This window comes from Xenopus laevis, chromosome 3S, assembly GCF_017654675.1.
Source record: "Xenopus laevis strain J_2021 chromosome 3S, Xenopus_laevis_v10.1, whole genome shotgun sequence".
Taxonomy (NCBI): domain Eukaryota; kingdom Metazoa; phylum Chordata; class Amphibia; order Anura; family Pipidae; genus Xenopus; species Xenopus laevis.
The window spans coordinates 98,065,769-98,088,252 of record NC_054376.1 but is presented as its reverse complement, the minus strand read 5'-3'; the positions used below and the strand labels follow the sequence as shown (position 1 = coordinate 98,088,252).

Here is a 22,484-nt window from a genome sequence, read left to right as displayed (position 1 = left end):
AAACAAAGCTCCTGGCTAGGATATGTCTTCTCTGGAGCCTACAGTTATGAGACATTTTTATTATTGCACAATAATCATGTCAGTGAAAAGCTATGGCTCAAGCTCAACAATCGACACTGTTTCTTCTGAGAACTGCAGGGAACAATGGCAGCTGTAACTTCTGTATGGGGAATCCCAGCCGACAATTGCCTGACCCTGACAACTTCTTATTCATGTGTAAAACCAAAAGAGAAGAGACTTCTGTAATCGGAGAGCAGCTCGCTGGGCTTAATTAATGCAAAATGTATAGAAGCGCAGTTATGTTATCTGACTGATATACTTCTTCCAGTCAGCACTCGAAGTTGTGTACTTCGCCTCCCTCAGGCAGAGCCCACTCATTCCTGCAGGGGGCGGGAGGAAAGAAGTGAAAGTAACTTGTGAGGGACCATTGGTTCCACCTCACACACAGCGCTATGATATTGGGACAGAAAGGGGAAGTGAACCGTGATGTGGAAGTGTTAGTTTGGGAGAGAAGTGTGAAAGTCGGTGTCACGTGCTGCTTTCCTCACACCGTGCAGCATCCCCTACAGGAGCGCTCCTTTATTAGCTGCCCGCCTCTATATAAGCTTCGGTTGTGGGGGCGTTGAACCCAATCCTGCCAAGATAAAGAGCCTCGTAAGAGAAGAGACAGCGCCCAAATGCCTTGCTGGTGCCTGCACGGGGCGGCTTTCCTGCCCTCTATTCTAGTCATCTGGTCCTCCGCTGGCTTTCTCTTCACCTATATCATCTCGGTGCTGATTGGTCACGTGCCGCCCTTTGTCCCCTATATAAGGTAAGCGCGAGAGCTCTGAGGGGCACATATGCCTTCAGGTTCATTGGGACTTGTCCTCTAACAAAACTATTGGTTTCAGGTTGAGTCTTCCTTGTCCCCTGTGTGGAGACGTAACACAAGAAAAGGAAGAGGAAATTGGTTTCAAAACATTGTATTGCACACACATTATCTCTCATGACCTATACAGAGGGGTGTCCTGAAGCAGTTAAAGCTGAGGCAACCTCTATGACGTAGTAACTGCAAACTATACTATAAACCAGTGCTAACCAAGCTTTGCCATGCTGTGGGCCAAGCATCTGCTTTTAGATTATTTAAAACAAAATGTCTCTCAGAGAGGCCTTTGGGCATGTATGCTGGGACCATAAAAATCTATGGAAGGGGCCACATCTGTCCTGCGGGCCTCTACACCCATGCCTTCTTTGTATAATTGCAGTTTAAATATATTATATTCAGTGGATCGCAATAGCTTTTAGTATCTTACAAAGCCACATTTTACCAGGGGATCAATCACGTAAATGGCAATTTATTATATACACTTCATCTCACTGAAATATGAATTCCGTACATTTTATTAAATACCTAAGTTACTCTTCACTCTCCTCTCAGCATCTGGCTCTCAAATTTTGATTGACAGGTCTAACTCTAAAGGTAGAGCTCCACGATTGTTTTTGGGGGCAGATTTACTAAAGGGCGAAGTGAGTAACGATGGCGACAATTCGCCAGGGTTACCGCTTTCAGACACTTTGCCGATTTACTAACGGACACAGGCTTAGCTTTGCTAGCAAATGAGACAGACGGTATCGGTTATTAAAGGGCATGTAAAGGCAAAAAAATAAAATCCCATTTTTACTTTCTTTAATGAAAAAGAAACCTATCTCCAATATACTTTAATTTACAAATTTGTTGCCATTTTATAAGAAACCTGACTGTATGCAGTGAAATTCTCCCTTCATTTACTGCTGTGGATAGGAATTGTCAGATGGTCCCTAACTGCTAGCAGGGAAACAATCATACTGATGAACAGCAGGGGGAACCCACGCCTTACTTCCCAGCCATGCAGAACTCAAACAGCTTTGTTTATGATGATCCCTAAGCAGCCCAGACCACACTGAGCATGTGCACAGTCTTAGTCTTGCAAAGATGTTTAACAAAGTTACAAGATGGTGACCCCCTGTAGCCAACTTTGAAAGCATAAATTATTTGTTTGATTAGGCTTGTGGTGCAGTAAGTTCATGTTTATATTTAGTATACAAAATACAGCATTTCTAGCCTTATTCTATTTTAGACTTTACATGCTCTTTAACACTATCGCCAGGCGAATATTCGCTCTGGTGAATGGACGTAACTCCGCTAAATTACTATGATGCGGATTTTACTGGACTTGTGTAATGTAATGTATTTGCTGCAACATATACGTCCATTCAACTTTATAATTTCACGCTGTATGCAAATTAGCCTGAGCGAAGACCTCTAACGAAGTTGCGCTAGGCATAATTAGACATCATTAAACACTAGCGCATCTTTGCTTTGATTGCCAAAGTAATGCTAGCGAAAATTCGCCAACATTCAGTGCCCTGGACACAACTTCGTATTTCAGTAGATTAGCATTGTCTGAGCGAATTTTCGCCTGTTGAAGTGTTTTTTCGGCGGGCATCGATCCAACGAAAAAAGCTCGTGGAGCTCTACCCTCATACATCCCTTGGTGGGAGGTTGCACCCTTTGCCTAGAAAATGTATGAGAACATAAACAGCTCAGAGTTACTGCTAAGTGAGCTCTAATATATCTGCCCCCCTAAAATATATATTTGACATAACCGTCAATCAAAATCTGACCCCAACTTCTGCATGCAGAGTGATAGGTTGTAAGAATGGGGATAGTAAAGAATAACTTGATTATTTCAGTAACGGTACAGAATGTTTGATCTATTATTTTTAGAATGTGTCTTATTTCAGTGAGATGACTCTTACATTAAATTTCATTTTCGCGATAGAATCCCCTTTAACCCTCGCAGGGGCATACCTACAGAGGAAGCGGCTGCAGGGGGCCCAAGAGGAATAGGGGCCCCATGAGGCCCTAATTCATATAGAAGTTAAATAAATATTGGTAAAACAGGTCAACCTCTAGACATTTTGGGGGCCTGAAAAATAATTTGCTGTTGGCCCATTAATATCTAGTTACGTCACTGAACACTTGGAAACATGGCAGACTGCATTTCCGCTGATAATTGTTGGGAATCACATGGCAGGTTACTAATGGGACAAATTTGGGCTTTGTTCTTCCCTTCCCAAGCTACTTAAAGTCAGGGGTGCCAAAGTTTCTCGAATCTCCCTGTGCCCCATTGTCTTTATGATGTAACACGTTATTTCAGAAAGTAGCATTAATATTACTGTATAGACAGAGCCCATGGCATTATCATTTCCACAGGTAGTAAAAATTACAAACAGATGTTGTGGCCTTATAAAGCACATGGTAATATTGTTAAAACTGCAGCGTCATAATATCTCTATTATAAAAATCAAATGGCTATAACACACAAAAACTCTGAATACATTTTAAAACGTAAACTTAATGTAAGCAGTGTTAATTGATGTTGCCAGCTTACTGGTGCCATTTGTGTTACATGAATCATTGAAACCAACGTATTATAAGAAATAATACAAGCATCTTATTTGACACACAGATAAGTGGTGACAGGTAGACCTTGATCAAGTACAGGTGGACATGGTGAAATACAGGACTTTACATTCAGTAGTATTAGTAGGAGTAATAGGAGGATATGGGCAGTGTGGTATTACCTTAGAATCAAAAAATAAATAAAATATATACCCAGTAAATATGTACACATGTTTTATACATCAGCGATCACTATAGTTACTATGTTGCAAATTGTAACATTGAGTTAGGGGGTGAGAAATGGTAAAACAGTTATTTACATTGGTGGCGCAATAATTCAAATCTGGAGAACTGCTAAGGAAGTGACTAGATTTGTGATTGTCTGCAAGAAAAAAAGGGCTAATTTTTATTGCACAACTAAAATATACTGTAGCTCAGTGGTGACTGTTTAAAGGAGGATTAATGGGGGGAGACAAATTGTTCGGAATCCCTTAGTGATTCTAGTTACATACCTGCTACTCAGGGCTGTCACGCAGTATAGACCAAGTGGCAGATCATTTCACTAATGTGCCCAAATATTACTGCTACGGCTACGCGTTTCCTGTAATTTAATGTTAATGGTTCAAAGAATGTGGGGCTGAATGGTTGGCTCCCACACATTTTCACCTGACCAAATCTGGTTTGGGCACCCCTGGCCTAGGGCTCCTATGGTGCACCCCACACAAGCTGTATTCTAGCTCCTGTATAGTGTATACATGAACAGGGGGTGCAGCATCTGTCACTCAGTCTCTGTATTCATCTGTAGACTTTTTGGAAGGTGTTCAGACTAATTTAAACTTCCAGCACCTGCTGTCTAACTAGAAGCCTTTGGGTCCTGAAGTAACTTCAGGTTTCTTAATCCTCTGCACTATATTTCTGCTCAGCTACTGCCTTGTGTTTTGGGTGCTGGTACATCCACATTGCAGTTTTATTGGCCTGAATGTGTCTGAGGCCCTTGCACCCAGTAATTCTAGTATTTGTTCTCCAACTATACTACTTTACTCTGCAATCAGCATGTGGCTCACAGGAAGAACAGCTTCAGCGGAAGTCTAGCTACCCTCAGAGCATTCTCCGAGGTTTCTATGAAATAAAGGAGTCCAACTCCCACATAAAATGTTAATATAATTTATTCGAAAACAAAAACCTTTTGGTTAACAATGCAATAAGCTGTTGGCTTTAAGAAATGTTATGTGGCTTTTGTTCGTGACTTCCTGCGTGATAGAGATAAGCAAATTTGAACAAATGTTATATATCGTGGTGACTGTCAGCAGAGAATAATGTCTGAAAATCACCAACAAACAGTAAGTAAACATTTTCAATGGTTCCAGTAAGAATCCAGTTAATAGGGATTAAGTTAACCTTCAGTATGGTATAGAATGTCCTATTCTTAGAACTATTAACTAGTCTTTAATTTTTATCATATTTTATTTATTTGCTCTTTCACCTAATAATAATAATTTAAAATTATGTCACGTGTTTGGGGTCACTGATCCCAGTAACCAAAATTGCTCTTCTGGAAGGCTTCGATGTTATTGTTACTTTTATTACATTCTATTAGCTTTGTATTCAGGCTGCCTGTTTGGTAGGGTAAACAATATCAATGGCTACACCAATACCGACGTGGACTAGTCTAGTAGCATCAATAAGAAGAAAGGCAAGCCCTCCGAAGGTGTTGAGGGAGACAGTGAGACTAATTACTCAATGTATAAAGCCTGCAGGTCTCATGTTAGATTAATAAATATATAGGTACTATCTTCCCTAGTGCATGTATGGGTTTTCCAGACAGTGCCTAATTGTACAGATTTCCTGAATAAAGCAGTAGAATACAATTTTGCTAACATGGATTTTATGCAAACTGATAAAATCATACAAATATAGCAGAAACTTCAGCAAACTCCGAACACGGTGCAATCAACTGAGACTGGGAGCCTGAGACTAACAATAAAAAGAGATAATGGAGTAGCTCTAGTACATGTAAATGCATTTCACACATCTTGAATTCTTGGCAAACAGTTGTAATTGTTTCAACAGTAACTGTATGTACCTGTAACCTTGTCATGTGACACGAGGAATTGACAATATTCTAGCCTATAAAGGTGGGGCCTAAGGTTAAACAGTCTGCAGATATCTGCTACAGAGAAACCCAAGCCTTTTAGGTCAGGGATTCACCAACAGAAAAAAGTTAGATTTGACATGAGTGCTGGAAACATTTCACATGAATGGATGGACTGCCAGTATACTTATTATGACTCTGGGCTAGGAGTACTGAGATGCTGAAATTCTATTTACTTAAGGAGTTGCTCACCTTTGAGATAACTTTTAGCATGATGTATAGAGGGATATTCTGAGACAATTTGCTATTGGTTTTAAGTTTTTAAGTTATTTAGCTTTTTATTCAGCAGCTCTTCAATTTACATTTTAAGCAGTCTGGTAGCTAGGGTCACAATTACCCTAGCAACCATGCATTTGAATAAGAGACTGGAATATAAATACGAGAGGGCCTGAATAGAGAGATGAGTAATAAAAAGTAGCAATAGCAATACATTTGTAGCTTTACAGAGCATTTGCTTTTTAGAAGGGGTCAGCGACGCCCATTTGAAAGCTGCAAAGGAGAGTTCTGTGCGGGTCCATTTTTTGGGACCCACAACCTGCAATCCGCAACCCGGACCCACAACCCGCTTGGACCCGCAACCCGACCCGCAAGTACCTTATCCGCGACCCGCTGACCATCAAGAATCAGGAAGTGCTGTCATTGTAAACCGGAAGTGGCATCATCGGAAGTAGCCATCATCAGAAAAAAAGGAGTAAAACAGGAAGTGCTGTCATAAACTGGAAGTGATGTCATCGGAAGTTAACGTGGCCAGAAAAAAGGAGTAAATATCGCTACTGAGAAGACCCATGACCCAACCCGCGTCTATACCCGCACCCGGAACTTCTATCAGCAACCCGCAGGGTACCGCAGGTTTTTGCGGGTACCCGACCCACTGCAGGACTCTACTGCAAAGAGTCAGAAGAAAAAAGGCAAATAATGATAAAACTATAAAAAATAAATAATGAAAACCAATTGAAAAGTTGTTAAGAATTGGCCATTCTATAACATACTATAAGTTACCTTAAAGGTGAACCACCCCTTTTAATGCAAATAACGATTCTAGAGCCTCACATATCTGCTAGAAGTTTAAAACCAAAGACAGGCCCCACTGATGTACAGTCTGTCCACTACGCCAAAAAACTGTGGACTGAAAAAAACATAGTCTTGGAATGGAAAACAGCTTTCCTATAATAGTGAACTGAACTTTCCTTATAGGCTGGCATGATGAAGGAGCTGATGGTTTTGGATTTAGTGGTGATGGAAAGGTTGGTGGATGGTGCTAGATCTGTAAATGATCATACAAGGTCAGTTATGTTACAAAATATGAGTCTGATTAAATAAAAATGAATGAATTTTGGGTCTAGAACAAGTAACACCAGCTACCTGGCCAGCCAGCATAAATCTTTCTGTTTGACTAACTCCAGTTAACTACAGCAACAGTTTTCTAGTTTTGACCCATATATGGATTATTTAGTAAAAGGTGTAAAGTTTGTTCCAGTTCTTCTCACCTATAGCAAGTAGCGTGTCCGTTCCTGTTACATTCAGTGCTTATCTATCATTGCACCATTTTACCTTTTGGCATGAAACATTATGTTAGATCATATTTGGAGTATAATGTATTTGCATTATGTACCCTCTCCTTGAGAACTGAGAGCTGGTCAAGATTTTCTAGTCTGTATTCTGATTTCAGAGGGATGCAGTGTGGAAATAATTCTGTGGTAAAGAGATAAGTGTAAGTGGTGATAAGTGGTTCAGTTATCAGTGAGATAAAACAGCACTAGCGAAAGAATGTAGAAGCTTTTGGCTCGCATGTGATATTTGGAAATGTTCAAGTCGGTGTTTACCCGTACCAGTAGTTCATAAGGTAGCACAGAGCTGAAACGACAATGATATGGCACTATATGAGTTGTTTTTCCTTCAAAGTCAACTGCCATGGGCCGGTAAACACCGACTAGGTAGGAAAAGCCAAAACCACCATGTACTGTTTTTCCATAACTAGACAGTACAGTGGAATATATTTAGACTCATATTATATCTTGTTAAATTTGATGTTCAAATGCTAATGCCTATGCTAAAAAATTATGTTTTTACTTTACCTTTTAGTGACACAGGTTCTTCACCTCCTGAAAGCGGTGTTTTTGGTTTTATGATCAGTGTGTCTGCCATGTTGGGTAAGTTGAGTAGAGTTGGAATGAAAGGTTCAGATGTTACTGAATATACTGATCATTATAGTGTGCCCGGGTGGCCCTCTCCTGTCTTTTCTATACCCTTGACGAGCCCCTCTGCCTTCCCTTCATAAGCGCACTCCTTTCAGCCTTATTATATACTAGAGATTTGTAATCTATGGATCAGGACCCATAAATTGGTCCACATTCTGTACAGAGTGGTTACTCATGATCCCCTTTAGTAATGGGTAGTATCTTTCTGCAGTACAAAATAGGTATTACAACAAGGCACATGGATGGTTGTAACCCAATACTCTGGTCAAAAAGTTGATTCATTGACTTAGTTTGAGAATAACTCTATTAAATTCAATTTACTGTAATCAGTGTGGTATATTCTTCAAGCATTGTGCTCATGCTGTGCTGTGATGGGACAATAGTGCCTATAAATTACATTTAACCCTTCTATCGTGGCACAAAACTACTTATGAGGATGTTGCAGTGAATAGAAGGGCCTGACACCCACAGCACAGGCAGGTGGTTCTGGACACACTAAGGTGAGGCAAAATGCTTCCTATGTGAGTCTAGGTTAAAGGGTAACTATCGCCAAAATGTAAAAGAAGCATCATCATACTGAAATAAGAAACTTTAAATACAATCAATTAAAAATTCTGTGCTGTGTACTCAAGTGTATGTGTGTAATCAAGTTTGTCGTCACTATTCATCTCTCAGTATTTGTTTCTCTTTGTTCTCTCTTCATGCAGCAGTTGGGTGTCAGATAAACATTCACAGTTGCCTAGAAAATGTATCACTGTATTGAAATCACCAGACATAATGTCTCTCTACATGCAGGACTTGTGCAAGAGGCAGTTATTTTGTTAGATTTAGTTCTGTGATCAGTTATTTGAATGAGCTCTAATTCAACTACTAATAAAGGAAGCCCCCCTATAAGATATATTGGATCTAACTGTCAGTGACTATCTGACACCCAACTACTGTATGGAGACAGAATGAAGAGAAACAGATGCTGAGAGAGGGATAGTGAAGATAAACTTGATTATTTCAGAAACAATGCATAATATTTAATTGATTGTATTTAGAGATATTATATTAAGGGGCAGATTTATCAAGGGTCAAGTGAATTCATGGGGAATTTTCGAAGTAAAAAAATTTGAAATTCGAAGTAATTTTTTGGATACTTCGACCATCGAATAGGATACTACGATTAAATCGTTCGATCATTCGATTTTACTTCGACCGCAGAATAGCCAAATTCTATGAAAAAAAGTTTGAATTCGATATTCGAATTTGAAGTATTTTAATTCGATGGTTGAATTTCGAAGTATTTTTAACTTCGAAATTCGACCCTTGATAAATCTCCCCGAAATGTTAATTTTCGCGATAGTTGTTATTATATTATGTGAAAAATGTGACCACTTCTACATACATTTCCATTCAATGCAATCAGTACAGCCCAGCAGGTTGCATTTATATTTGCATATAATTTTGCAAATCATCTGGCAATCTTAACCTAGGACTTGCACTATAATGCCTGGGTATCCCATTTTTTTCAAGAGCTCCCTATACAGGGCCTGTGACAGCTGTGACCAAAGTACCTACACCAGTTGTATACCTTTGTGGTCAATGGCTATTTGTGGAAAACAATTTCTGTGGTGCATTGTACTGGCAAAGGCCAGGAATCAGTTTTCATTTAGAATTGTATTACTGTATGTACATACGCTGCTTACATTTATATGTCTCCCTAAAGTAATGTAAATAATATAATTATTGCTATAATTATTACTGCAATGTATATGATATCAACATATTCCGCAGCACCTTACAGAGATTATACATTATTCATACCAGTCCCTGTCTTATTCCTGCATCGGTGGCACAAAACCCCCTAGACCAGGGGTCCCCAACCTATTTTACCCATGAGCCACCTTTAATTATAAAAAGAGTTGGGGAGCAACATGAGCATGAAAAATGTTCCAAGGTGGTGTTGAATAAGGGTTGTGGTAGCCCCTATGAGACTCAAAAGGAGGTAGACTGCACCTCCATTAAAAACGTTCTCCTTTATTGTTGACTATTAGAAAAATTACATAAGAATATGTAGACGCATCACTGCCTGACCCGTTTAAGACTCAACTAGTCCTTAGTAATAGGCTTTTTGCTTTTGATTATTCAGAGACTGTCATGTGATTTTATCATTGTGTATTTAAATATTTCTGAATTAGACATCATTTAGCCTATGACTAAGGACAAGTTGAGTCCGAAACGCATCAGGCAGTGATGCGTCTACTTGTTCTTATGTAATTTTTCTAATAGTCAACAATAAAGGAGAACGTTTTTACATGTTCTTATGTAATTTTTCTAATAGTCAACAATAAAGGAGAAAGTTTTTACATGTTCTTATGTAATTTTTCTAATAGTCAACAATAAAGTCGAACATTTTTAATGGAATTGCAGTCTACCTCCTTCTGAGTTTAATCTGTATAACTTTATTGGGACCATCACTCCTGTACAGTTGCACCGGATACGTAAGAGGGGACTAAAAACATGCGGCATGGCTAGACCAGTCTTTTTTTGTAGCCCCTATGAGGACTGGCAGCCTACAAGAGACTCTGTTTGACAGTACACCTGGTTTCTATGCAACAAAAACTTGCCTTCAAACCGGTACTTAAAAAAATAAGCAGCTGCTTTCAGGCCACTGGGAGCAACATCCAAAGGGTTGAAGAGCAACATGATGCTCACGAGTCACTGGTTGGGGAGCACTGCACTGGACAGTAAGCATATATCAAACACTGCAAGGCAAAATATTAAAGGACCAACCAAAATGTTTGTGCACAAGTGGCCCAAATAATTGGGGTAAGCACCTTGCATGCATGTTTTATAGAATGTGTGCAGCTTTGAGTTGAAAGAGGCAAGGAGGGTTCCTACTATTCCTTAATAAATGCTCAGTTTTAGGGGCAGATTCATCAAGGGTCGAATTTCGAAGTGAAAAAACTTCGAAATTCGACCATCGAATAGGGTAGTCCGACATTCGAAGTCGAAGGATTTTTAAGATAGAACGATCGTACTTTGATTGTACGATTTAGCAAAAAAATCCTTCGACTTCTCAAAAATTAGTCAAATACTGGCTATAGGTTCTAGGAGGTCCCCATAGAATAGCAATTCCGCAGGTTTAAGGTGGCGGAGTGTCGAAGTTTTTTAAAGAGACAGAGAATGGTCGAATTTGTGAAGTATTTTCAATTCGAATCGAAGTCGAATTTGGCCTATTCAGTGGTCGAAGTACCCAAATTTTTTTTCGAAATTCAAAGTTTTTTTAATTCGAAAATTCACTTCGATCCTTAGTAAATGGGCCCCTTAGTCTCATCAGTCCAGATAACCTTTTTCCACGCTTGTTTTGTCTCCCACGTGCCTTATTCTAACACCTTTTATTAAGAATAACTTTATCTCACCAGCTCTGTGGGTTGTCAAGGTGGTAGTTGATGTACAAGTGGGAGACTCTCAAAAATGGCAGAATTTAATACATTAATTTGTGGCATGTCTCTGCAAACAATATTGTGCAGTTGCCCTGTTAAATACTTAAGTTCAGCTACAAGAGATAGTTTGCTGATAACTATTTGTATTTTTTAGATTTCTTATTTTTAGCCTCTTTTCAATTGTTTTTTTTTATAGCTTTCAAATTGCTGCCTTCTGCTTCTTCCCAGCTTTCAAATGAGGGACAGTAACCTTGGCAGCCTATTCACCTTCCAGTCTCTAATTCAGATTGGACCCTAGCAACCTGAAATTCCAAACTGGAGACCTGTTGAACAAAAAAGCTAAATAATTACAAAAAAAACACAAATAATTAAGAATAGTTGCAAATAGTCTAGGAAAACCCCTGTCTACATCATACTAAAAGTAAACTTAGATGAACTATCCCTTAAAGATTAATACAAGCAACAAATAGATTGAATTAACATGTTAAAGAGGTAGAAACCAGGCTGACGAGTAAAATGTTAGGGGAAAACAAAACTAAATAATGTTTAAAACATACATTTTATCTTCATTAAAGCATCCGTACTTGTTATAAAGGAGTACAAATCAGACCTGCCAGACTAACACAGTCATGCATAGGAAGCATGTTTCCCACTCACAACTCACACATGCCAGTGCAAGCACTAGCCAGATAGATTTACCAACTATTTCAGAGGCACATATGCCAGGTTGGTTTGGTTGAAATTGACCAACATTTTCTGAGCCAGTATGATCAAGTTTCTGCTGGGTAACTATCATGCTTTGCCGCCTATATGTTAGAAGAGTGTTAGAAGTTGTAGTACAATAACATGAAGTTACAGGAAGAAAGAAAACTGTTTTTGCATAAGTAATAAATTGAAACTCTAAGTAGAGTTCCAATAGACATTCATTACAATTTTTCAGTAGTTTTACATTTATTTTTTTTAAATTGAAAGAGGTATTTGTTAATACTCTCGGCACTGCTGGTTCTGAATACTGAAACAATGTGGCAGAAGCAACTGATTAAAAGACCTGGAGGAGAATTGACTTGTGCTATGTTGTTTCAAGAGTCAGATCCAAAGAAAACAAAGAGATAAACAAATGCTGCTTTAAATAGCAATGTAAATGGAAATATTTCATAAGAGTTTATTGGCTGCTTAGAGTTACCGGTATATTTTATTTCATTATGCATATTTCCTCCTTGTGTGGAGGACCAATAAACATTTATTCTTAAGTAGTTCTTCATGAGTTGTAAATTGCTGGATTTCATTTGCATAATTTTTTTCTTTTATTATGTTTATAACAGGGGCAGCTACAATGTTTACCAGATATAAGATATTAGAGAAGCAAAACCATTCCATTGATTTTCTGCCTTGTTACTTCAATAAGATTTCATTAGCCATTGGATGGTTTGGCTGCATTGGCATGGGCATTGTTGCTACTTTTCAGGTATGTTTCACTAGACATAATGTTACAATTTTGCATTATACATATATATATATATACATATATATATATATATATACACACACACACACACACACACACATATAGTTCTGTATTGGAATAAACAATTCCCGGACCAGCACTCCCTTTGTGATGTGGTATTTATTATTTATACACACATGATACAGAAATCCAACATTTTGGTCCTCATTAGGACCTTTTTCAAGGATACTTTATATCAAGTTTTTGCACCCTTATGAAGTATCCTTGAAATACTGTAGGTCAAGGTCCTGAACAAATATAAAAGTAAGGAAGTGAAGAGATACCACAGAGCTTCTTGGAGGCAGAACTGTGAGGGGGTGAGCAATAGGGATGCACCGAATCCAGGATATGGTTCGGGATTTGGCCTTTTTCAGAAGGATTCGGATTCGGCCGAATCAAATCCTAATTTGCATATGCAAATTAGGGACAGGGAGGAGGGAAATCGTGTGACTTTTTGTCACAAAACAAGGACGTAAAAAATGTTTTCCCCTTCCCACCCCTAATTTGCATATGCAAATTAGGATTCAGTTCGGTATTCGGCCGAATCTTTCATGAAGGATTCAGGGGTTGGGCCAAATCCAAAAAAGTGGATTCGGTGCATCCCTAGTGAGCAATGATGTAAAGGGGCTGTATTGGGTGGAAATTTGGTAGGTAGGGCTAAATGATAGAGGGACAGAGAAAAATAGGCAAAATTGGAAGCAGGGATTTGGGCAGGCTGGTAGCCTTGGTTGGTTTTTTACAGAACCAGGCTGCCATCCTATCCTCTGGCATGTCTTGATTGTAAGCCATTTAAATGTAATTAATTCCATTTGATAGTTGGGGGTTGCATAGCATCTCCAATCTTAGGTATGGTACCATCTATGAGAATCAGAACTTTCACCCAGTACAGATGAAGCTCCAGATTGTTTCAGTTTAGGCCTCCTTTGGAGGTCGGGCCTGTGGTCAGGGCCCCCTTTAGTTCCTAACAAGGCTATAAATATAAGAAAACATTACTGACTTCTAAGAATATATAGGAGAGCCGATAATTCTAATTATATGTAGGAGAACAAGTATTATAAAGCTGTCAAAATAAAATTTTATATATTTATTTTTTTGTAATATATTCTGAAGACATTTATGGCAAATTTAGGAATGTTTGACACAATGTATTTATGAAAACCATTGAAAATGTGCCACAAAATATCAAAAAACATGGTTAAATGTATTATCCATAGAGCAGAGGTTCTGAGTCTCTGGGATGGTAAAGTCATTAGATGAGAAACCCAGCCTAGAGGCAGAATTGTGTGAGGCTCAGGTTGAATTCTGGCTCTCCTAGGTTTCTCTGCTAGGCCAGTGTAAAGGTCCTTAGGGTGAGGTATAGGCAGGTATTTTTTTGCTGTGCTAGATATTCATGATACTGTAGCTAGCTTATTCTTTCTTGTTTTCAAAATAGTATTCATAATTCCTAAAGGCTGAATTGACACTTATTTTGAAGAGGAACCCTCGTGAAACTGCAGGACTCTGTTAGGAGCAGTGCATTACTTATTGCTTATAAGCATTGCCATTAAATAAATTAGATAAAATTGAATGCAGCCCACAGAGCACCATACACTAAACACTTGTGCTTAGCCCTTACATCACTGTGTCCCTTGCATTGCATAATAGGAGTAAGGTAGCCCTGTACTCAACAACTGGTGCTAAGTAAAGATCCCCCAAGCTTTCCGTAGCACTCATGGTCACTAAGAACAAACTGCATTGGGCTAAATGCAATAAACGTAATGGGTTGTCTTTGTTTTGCACTTTGCACCTAGCACACTTTTTTTAGTGAACGTGTGTCTGGTTTTACTTTACCCTAAGGTTTCCAGGAATAAAAAGAAACTGATACAGGTATAGAATCTATTATCCAGAATGCTCCGAACCTGGGGTTTTCTGGAAAAGGAATCTTTCCGTAATTTGGATCACTATACCTTAATTCGATTTAGAAATAATTTAAATATTAAATAAACCCAAAAGGATTTTTTTGCCACCAAAATGGATTCATATAGCATATTTAGGATAGAAGGTACTGTTTATTATTACAGAGAAAAAGGAAACTACAGGTATGGGACCTGCTATTCACAATGCTCGGGACCTGTGGCTTTCAAGATAATGGATCTTTCCATAATTTGGATCTTCATACCTTAAATCTACCAGGAAATCATGTAAACATTGAATAAATACAATAGTCTGCTTCCAAGATGGATTAATTATATCTTAGTTGGGATCAAGTAAAAGGTACTGTTTTATTATTATTGAGAAAAACTGAACTGAACAATTTTTAAAAATTTTGATTATTTGGGTAATATGGAGTCTATGGCCTTTCTTTAATTCGGAGCTTTCTGGATAACAGGTTTCCGGATAACGAATATCATACCTGTACTTTTAAAAATTATTGCTTAAAGGGATCCTGTCATGGGAAAACATGTTTTTTTCCAAAATGCATCAGTTAAAAGTGCTGCCCCAGCAGACTTCTTCAATGAAATCTGTTTCAGCAAACGGATTTTATTGTTTTTAATTTTGAAATCTGACATGGGGCTTTATTATCATTTCATCCATATACGTTTGTACAGTACACAGTGAAACAAAACAACGTTCCTCTAGGACCATGGTGCTGCACAACACAACATAGATGTACCGGACAACAGACAAAAAGTGCAAGTGCAAAAATATGCAACTCCTGCAAGACAGGTCATTACAATGCAGGAACAATACAAGACAGTGCACACTCAGCAGATGTAATATGTTAAGTAAATAATGCTAAACGTCAGACATGATGGGTGTATCATTGACATGAAAGTAGCAAGAACATGATAAAGAACATGACAAAGTGCAGATGTGCTCATAGGGAACAACTCTATACAATGGCTATTCATCCATACAATGGCCATGTGACTTTTGCTCTGATAAACTTCAGTCACTCTACTGTTGCATTGCAAGTTGGAGTGATATCACCCCCTCCATTCTCTCCCCCCCCCCAACAGCCCATCAGCTCCCTGACAGCACTCAATAGTAAAAATCCATGTCCCACTGAGACACCTAGGGGCAGATTTATCAAGGGTCGAAGTGAATTCGAGGGAATTTTTGAAGTAAAAAAATGTGAAATTCAAAGTTATTTTTTGGATACTTCGACCATCGAATAGGCTACTACGACTTCAACTTCGAATTCGATTCGCAGTAAAAATACTTCGATTATTCGACCATTCGATAATCGAAGTACTGACTCTTTAAAAAACTTTAACTTCAATACTTCGCCAAATGAAACCTGCCGAAGTGTTATGTTAGCCTATGGGGACCTTCTAGAGCATTTTTCTGAAGTTTTTTGAAGTCAATTCGGTGAATCGTTCGATTCGAAGGTTTTCATCGTCGATTGAACAATTTTACTTTGACCGCAAATGGCCAAATTTGATGTAAAAAAACTTCGACTTTGATATTCGAAGTCGAAGGATTCCAATTCGATGGTCGAATTTCGAAGCTTTTTCTACTTCGAAATTCGACCCTTGTTAAATCTGCCCCCGATTGTAGGAGAAACAATAGCCTGCCTGAAAGCAGTTCCTTAGTGCAGCACTGGCTCTTTCTGAAAGCACATGTCCAGGCAAAGTAACCTGATATGGCTGCCTACACACCAATATTACAACTAAAAAAAATACACTTGCTGGTTCAGGAATGAAATTTTACATGGTAGAGTGAATTATTTGCATTGTAAGGGTGGTGGCAGACATGGCTACTGGGGGAGATTAGTCGCCCATTAACAAATCGCCTCTTCTTGGGTCGACTAATCTCCCCAAAATGCCTTCCTCACAGCTAGAATGTAAATTGCCGGCGGAATGGCACTCGGAATGATTCGTTTTTTTGAAGTTGCCTCACGAGGAAACTTCGGGCGACTACGGAAAGCAAAGCGATCCAAGTGCCACCCTAGCAGGCGGGAAGACAGAGAACAGCTTCTTTTGTTTTCATGTGGAAACAATATACACAATAGTAGTAAATTAGGAAGAACACAGTAAAAGAGAGAAATCTGCCCCATAAAAATCAACAGTATAAATTAGTATTTTCTGTGTACAGAAAATCTGATGTTGTGTTTCACCTTCCAGGAAATGGCTGTCCCTGCTGTGCATGATGCTGGAGCACTTATAACATTCATCTGTGGTGTGCTGTATATTTTATTACAGTCATTTATCTCCTACAAGTCCTGCCCTACTTGGAACTCAAGATTCACATGTCATATAAGAATGGCCATTTCTGTGATAGCATTTATTGCTGTGGTACCCAGTATCCTTTTCAGGTTTCCATACAATAACATTTCTAAATCTAATTTGTACCTGTTTTTTGTAAATTAATACCTTTTAAATAAAATTCACATGAGGTGTAAATATTTTAAATAAAAGTTTAAGATGACAATAATGTAAGTGCATTTTGTGACATACCAACTGCAGTCAAACTATAACATAAACCGATACTCTACATAACACATGATAAAGTCCAGTATTGTTGCACTCACATTAGCACATATCCCACAGTGTACTTTATATTCTATATTTTCACATTTCTTCTTCCTCATCCTTCATTAATTAGTTCTTTCTTCCTCTTTCCCCCATCCTTTCTACATATCTCATGACCTTGGCTGCTACCTCCTAATAATTTGCTCCCACTTGACTTGGCTTGGGAGCAAACCTTTATTACAAATGTCAGTGAGACTCTCATAGACAGTAGCATACCTCCCTAACTAAATGTCTCATTCATCCTTGCCCAACCGTCCATCTTTCTCAGTAGACATTCACCTCTTTATCCATGGGAATCGGGACTGCTGCATGATCAGTGGAACAAAGAAGTTTAAAGGAGAAGGAAAGCACCCAAAGCAGTTTATTGCCAATAGATTAGCCAAAAGCTATAAGACTATATTTATTCTGCAGGCTGCTTTACCATACCTGAGTTAACAGCCCTAGAAGCAAGCTACCAGCAAGGGATGCACTGACTCTGAAAAGCTGAGATCACCAAATGAGTAGTAGAATTTGTGCCTGATTTGGCACCTCATGTGCTGGACCAGATCCAGCTCATCTATTTGTTTGGCCCCTTGGCTGATCTCTGAATATATATTGGTTGGGCAGGCTTTTGGCATGTGTCCATACATTGGCTAATAACCTGAAGACTTGGGTAGATTTTATCAACCCATGAATACCCACCTTGACTGTGTGGATTTATTTTATATAAAGTACATGCCCCATCCTCCTTCCCTCTCAACATTATTCAAATTTTGCTATTGTATATTGACTACTAATCAATCTGCACAGTGTCCTTTCCATTTTCCCTGCCTGGGCTGCCCTATATTATCATTAAGTACAATGTCTAGTTCCGTGCTTTAGTTGTGTTTGAACTGTCCCAGCTACTGCCTTGTTCTCTTTCATTTGCATACAGTCTTGTAATGAACATTTCCTATGGAAATACGTCAATACATAATACTAGAGACACAGACACATTCACTTATCTAGCAGTGAACAAAGGATCTGTGTCACTGCTGACAAAATTAGTTTACAAAATTTACCAGAAGGAAAAAAGCTAAACTCCTCTAGGCAAATAGCAAAAGAGGAATAAAGCTATGTGTGGCAAACAGAAAGACAGAAGAATCTACACAGATAATCTCCATGCATAATGGACCTCTGCTTATCTGTAAGCCAAGATACGACCAAGAGTGAAGGGAGAGTGTTTGTACCTGCACTCACCTTTATAAAGAAATTATCTGGGTGCAAATAGATAATAGATGTAGGATCTGATGACGATCTGTAAGGGGTCGAAACGTGTAGTTAGCATGCAATTAGCATGTAATAAAAGTGAACATTTTTTTATCCGGCTACTCTGTGAGTGCATTTTCAAGCAAAGAAGTAACTACTATTTATTTACACCCGAATAACTTTTTTCTGCAAGTGTGTGTTCATGGCTCTGAATATTTAGGTTGTATCTGTGCTAGTTAATCACTGGCTGCAGCGGCGATCCTGGCCCCTCTGCCGCCTGAGGCAGTTGCTGCTGCCCCCCTCCCCCAGAAATTCGCTCTTAGGGTAAGGCCAGACGAGGAGATTCGGGGAGATTTTGTCGCCTGGCGACTTATCGCCACGTCTTTTGCGCGACTATCTCTCCGAACTGCTTCAGCGTCTTTTCCCCATAGGCTACAGCGCAAAATCGCCTGCGCTAATGCACACGAGGTGATGCGCCAGGCGACAAAATCTCCCCGAATCTCCTCGTCTGGCCTTACCCTTAAAATACCAGGAGCAGCATTTTTGCCCCTGGTACCTAGTGGGGCGCTGCTGCCTGAGGCGACAGCCTCAACTCGCCTCATTGGCGAAGCACCCCTGACTGGCTGGATGCATAGTTGGCCACTGGGGAGTACTTTATATGTATCCAAAAGAATTCGCTGGCACACAGATACTGCTAGCAGGTTGACCTTGCTAATATATTAAGTGGATTGCAGCATTTGCTGCAATTCACTTAATAAATTAGCAAGTTTTAACCGGCTAGCAGTACCTGTGTGCCAGTGAATTCTTTTGGATACATTGGAAGGGGGGACGCCGATTCCTCCATTGCTGTGCACCAGGTGTTACCACTCTTGAAGGCCAGGGTGTGCGAGTGCAACCTGATTTCTCCCCAATGAGTACTTTGTATGTCTCTTAAAGGGAAACTGTCATTAATATAAACATGTCCTTAATTTGTATGGAGTTATAATGGTAACTATTTTTATGTTTTAGTTATTGTTTTTGCAGTACAAATGGGTTGTTACGGCATTTCTTCAAACTATTTTTTTCTGCTGCAAACAACTCAGTCATACTGTAATTTGGGTTTTCCTATTTGCAGTCCTATGCTGGAGTCTTGTGTGCAATCATTACAGTTCAGCATTTTTTTCATCATAATGGCAGTTTTCCTTTAGGGTCAGGGCACATGCTCAGATTCGGGGAGATTAGTCGCCCGGCGACAAATCTCCTCTTCTTCAGTCCGACTAATTTCCCTGAACTGCCTTCCTGCTGTAAATTGCCGGCGGGATGTGAGATGTGAGTTTCCTCGTGAGGCAACTTCAGAAAACGAAGCACTTGCCTTTTTAGTTTATAAGGGTGACTTTTAATTCATTTTACATATTTTAAGTTAAAAAAACTGTGTGAACCATTATTTTGTTGGATTCCTTTATTCGCCTATTTCCAGTGAGTGTTTTTTCTGTGTTAGGTGGAAGAAAACGGCTTGATTGGAAACCAAGTGATGAGGTATGTGGTATTGCTACTGACCAATGCACACCCAACAAAGGGCATATGAGACCAAAGCACAAAGGAATATGTTTGTTCACTAACTAGACATATTGTATGTGCACTATCATACCTGCTCAGCACATTACAGACATGTCCATTGATATTTCTTTGTTTGGCTGCCAAAGCTGCTCCCCATAATACTGATCCAAAAGATATGCTGACATGTACATTGGGGTGAAATGACATAATCACTTTGGTAGCCGAATGTTAGAATGCCTGATTAAATGTTTTGGAAAGAAGGGCAGGTACAAGGATTATTGCCCAATGCAAGTTTTACATTTTTTCTTTTATTGCAGGGATATCCCTATCACCTAACAAGTGCTATCTGTGAATGGACAGTGGCATTTGGATTTAATATGTATTTCCTTACATTCATCAGAGATTTTCAGGTTAGTATCCATTTATCTGAAAGGTATACGTGGAATTATGCATGGTTATGTTTGCAGTGGGACACTATGGGGCATATTCAACAAGGGTCAAATTTCGAATTCATGGGAGTTTTTAACTCCCATGAACTCAATTCGACCAATCGAAATTTATTTAAAAAATCGAATTTTCTAAACTCATGTAAATAGGATCGACCCGAAAACTCGAATCAAATTTGATTCAAGTTTTACAAACTCAATTCTAGTCAGAACGTCAGGAAGGCTACAAATAACTCTAATTTGTTCCTAGGACGTCTCCCAGTGACTAAAACAGCAATTTGGCAGGTTTTAGGTGGCAAATAGTCAAATTTGAGTTCTTAAAGGGCCAGAGCATGATAAATCTTGAAAATCTAATTCTAATTTTTTTTAAAAATTTTTTTTAACCATTCCCTATTCGAATTTGACAGTTGTGGTCATGAAAAAAATCGAAAATTAGAATTCAAAATTAGAATTTTCAATTTGATACTTTATAAATCTGCCCATTAATGTTCTATTTTGTAAATCTGAACCACAGCATGCTAAAAAAACAAAAATACAAAAACATATATACAGTATATATATATTTATATATATATATATATACATATATATATATATATATATATACATATATATATATTGAATCACAAGTTCACAATGCACAAAAAAAAACAAAACACAATACGTATTTCAAATTTGAGTTTTAGGATTTATCAATTGAAAAAAATCTGGAAAAATGTCAGTGAAAAGCTTTGGTAACTAAAACCTGGCCTGCTTCTATAGAAGTCAGTGGAAGATGTATTTTTAAGTTATTTTTCAAGTCGATAAAAGTTTTTGAAGGCGTTTTAAAGTTACATTTGTGAAAGTGAATTGAACAATGTGAACATTGTGATGGAGATTCTCCAGTTTTAAGTACAGATATGGGACCTATTATCCAGAATGCTCGGGACCTGGGGTTGACCGGATAAGGGATCTTTCCATAATTTGGATCTTCATACCTTAAGTCTACTAGAAAATCATGTAAACATTAAATAAACCCAATAGGCTGGTTTTGCTTCCAATAAGGATTAATTAATTATATCTTAGTTTGGATCAAGTACAAGGTGCTGATTTATTATTACAGAGAAAAAGGAAATCATTTTTAAAGAATTATTTGATTATAATGGAGTCTATGGGAGACAGCCTTTACGTAATTCAGAGCTTTCTGGATAACGAGTTTCTGGATAACAGATCCGATACCTGTACAGGGTATTTTTTAGGGATGCACCGAATCCAGGATTCGGTTCGGGATTCGGCCAGGATTCTGCCTTTTTCAGCAGGATTCGGATTCGGCTGAATCCTTCTGCCCGGCCCAACCGAATCCGAATTTGCCTATACAAATTAGGAGGGAAATCGCGTGACTTTTTGTCACAAAACAAGGAAGTAAAAAATGTTTTCCCCTTCCCACCCCTAATTTGCATATGCAAATTAGAGTTCGGATTCGGTTCGGTATTCGGCTGAATCTTTCGCGAAGGATTCGAGGGTTCGGCCGAATCCAAAATTGTGGATTCGGTGCATCCCTAGTATTTTTATACATATGATAGCAATGGAGAAAAATTGTGAATGTGGAAAAAACTAGATATAGTTTTAGATATAGTTTAGATATATATAGATATATAAGAGAATTGCTAGTTGTGCACCAATGAATGATAATTCTTACATTTTTTACTGCAGGGTGTAAGTATACACATTTCAACAGAAATACATGAAGACTTTTGACAACAGGCCAAAGTCTGGACATAGGGAGAAAATATTTTTCTGAAGATCTTGCAAAGCCAGGACTATGTGATAATGTCTGTATTTCAACGAGCATGGCTAAAAGGCCATTAATGCAACAACTTAGGAATATTTCATACAACTAACTAAATATACCATGTACTTGTTAACAATCTCAACGTCCATTGCAAATTATAGGGGCCACTTACATTTCAGTTGCAAAGTTTTTCACTTTACATCCCTTGATTTTTAGTGTTCCCTCATTTTACATTGTTGTTTTGTGGTCCCACCTATATATTATGCCTAATACAGTTCCCC

General features: G+C 38.6%; 1 protein-coding gene across 1 annotated transcript; it reads left to right on the top strand.

Annotated features, from left to right (window-relative positions):
* Positions 1–539: 539 nt before the first annotated feature.
* On the top strand, positions 540–22,169 carry dram1.S (DNA damage regulated autophagy modulator 1 S homeolog). The gene is made up of 7 exons (NM_001097972.2): positions 540–811; positions 7,659–7,726; positions 12,528–12,670; positions 16,816–16,993; positions 19,907–19,965; positions 20,304–20,396; positions 22,125–22,169. The coding sequence occupies exons 1-7, from the start codon at positions 678–680 to the stop codon at positions 22,167–22,169; spliced, it is 720 nt and encodes a 239-aa protein (NP_001091441.2). The 5' UTR covers positions 540–677.
* The last annotated feature ends 315 nt before the right edge of the window (positions 22,170–22,484 follow it).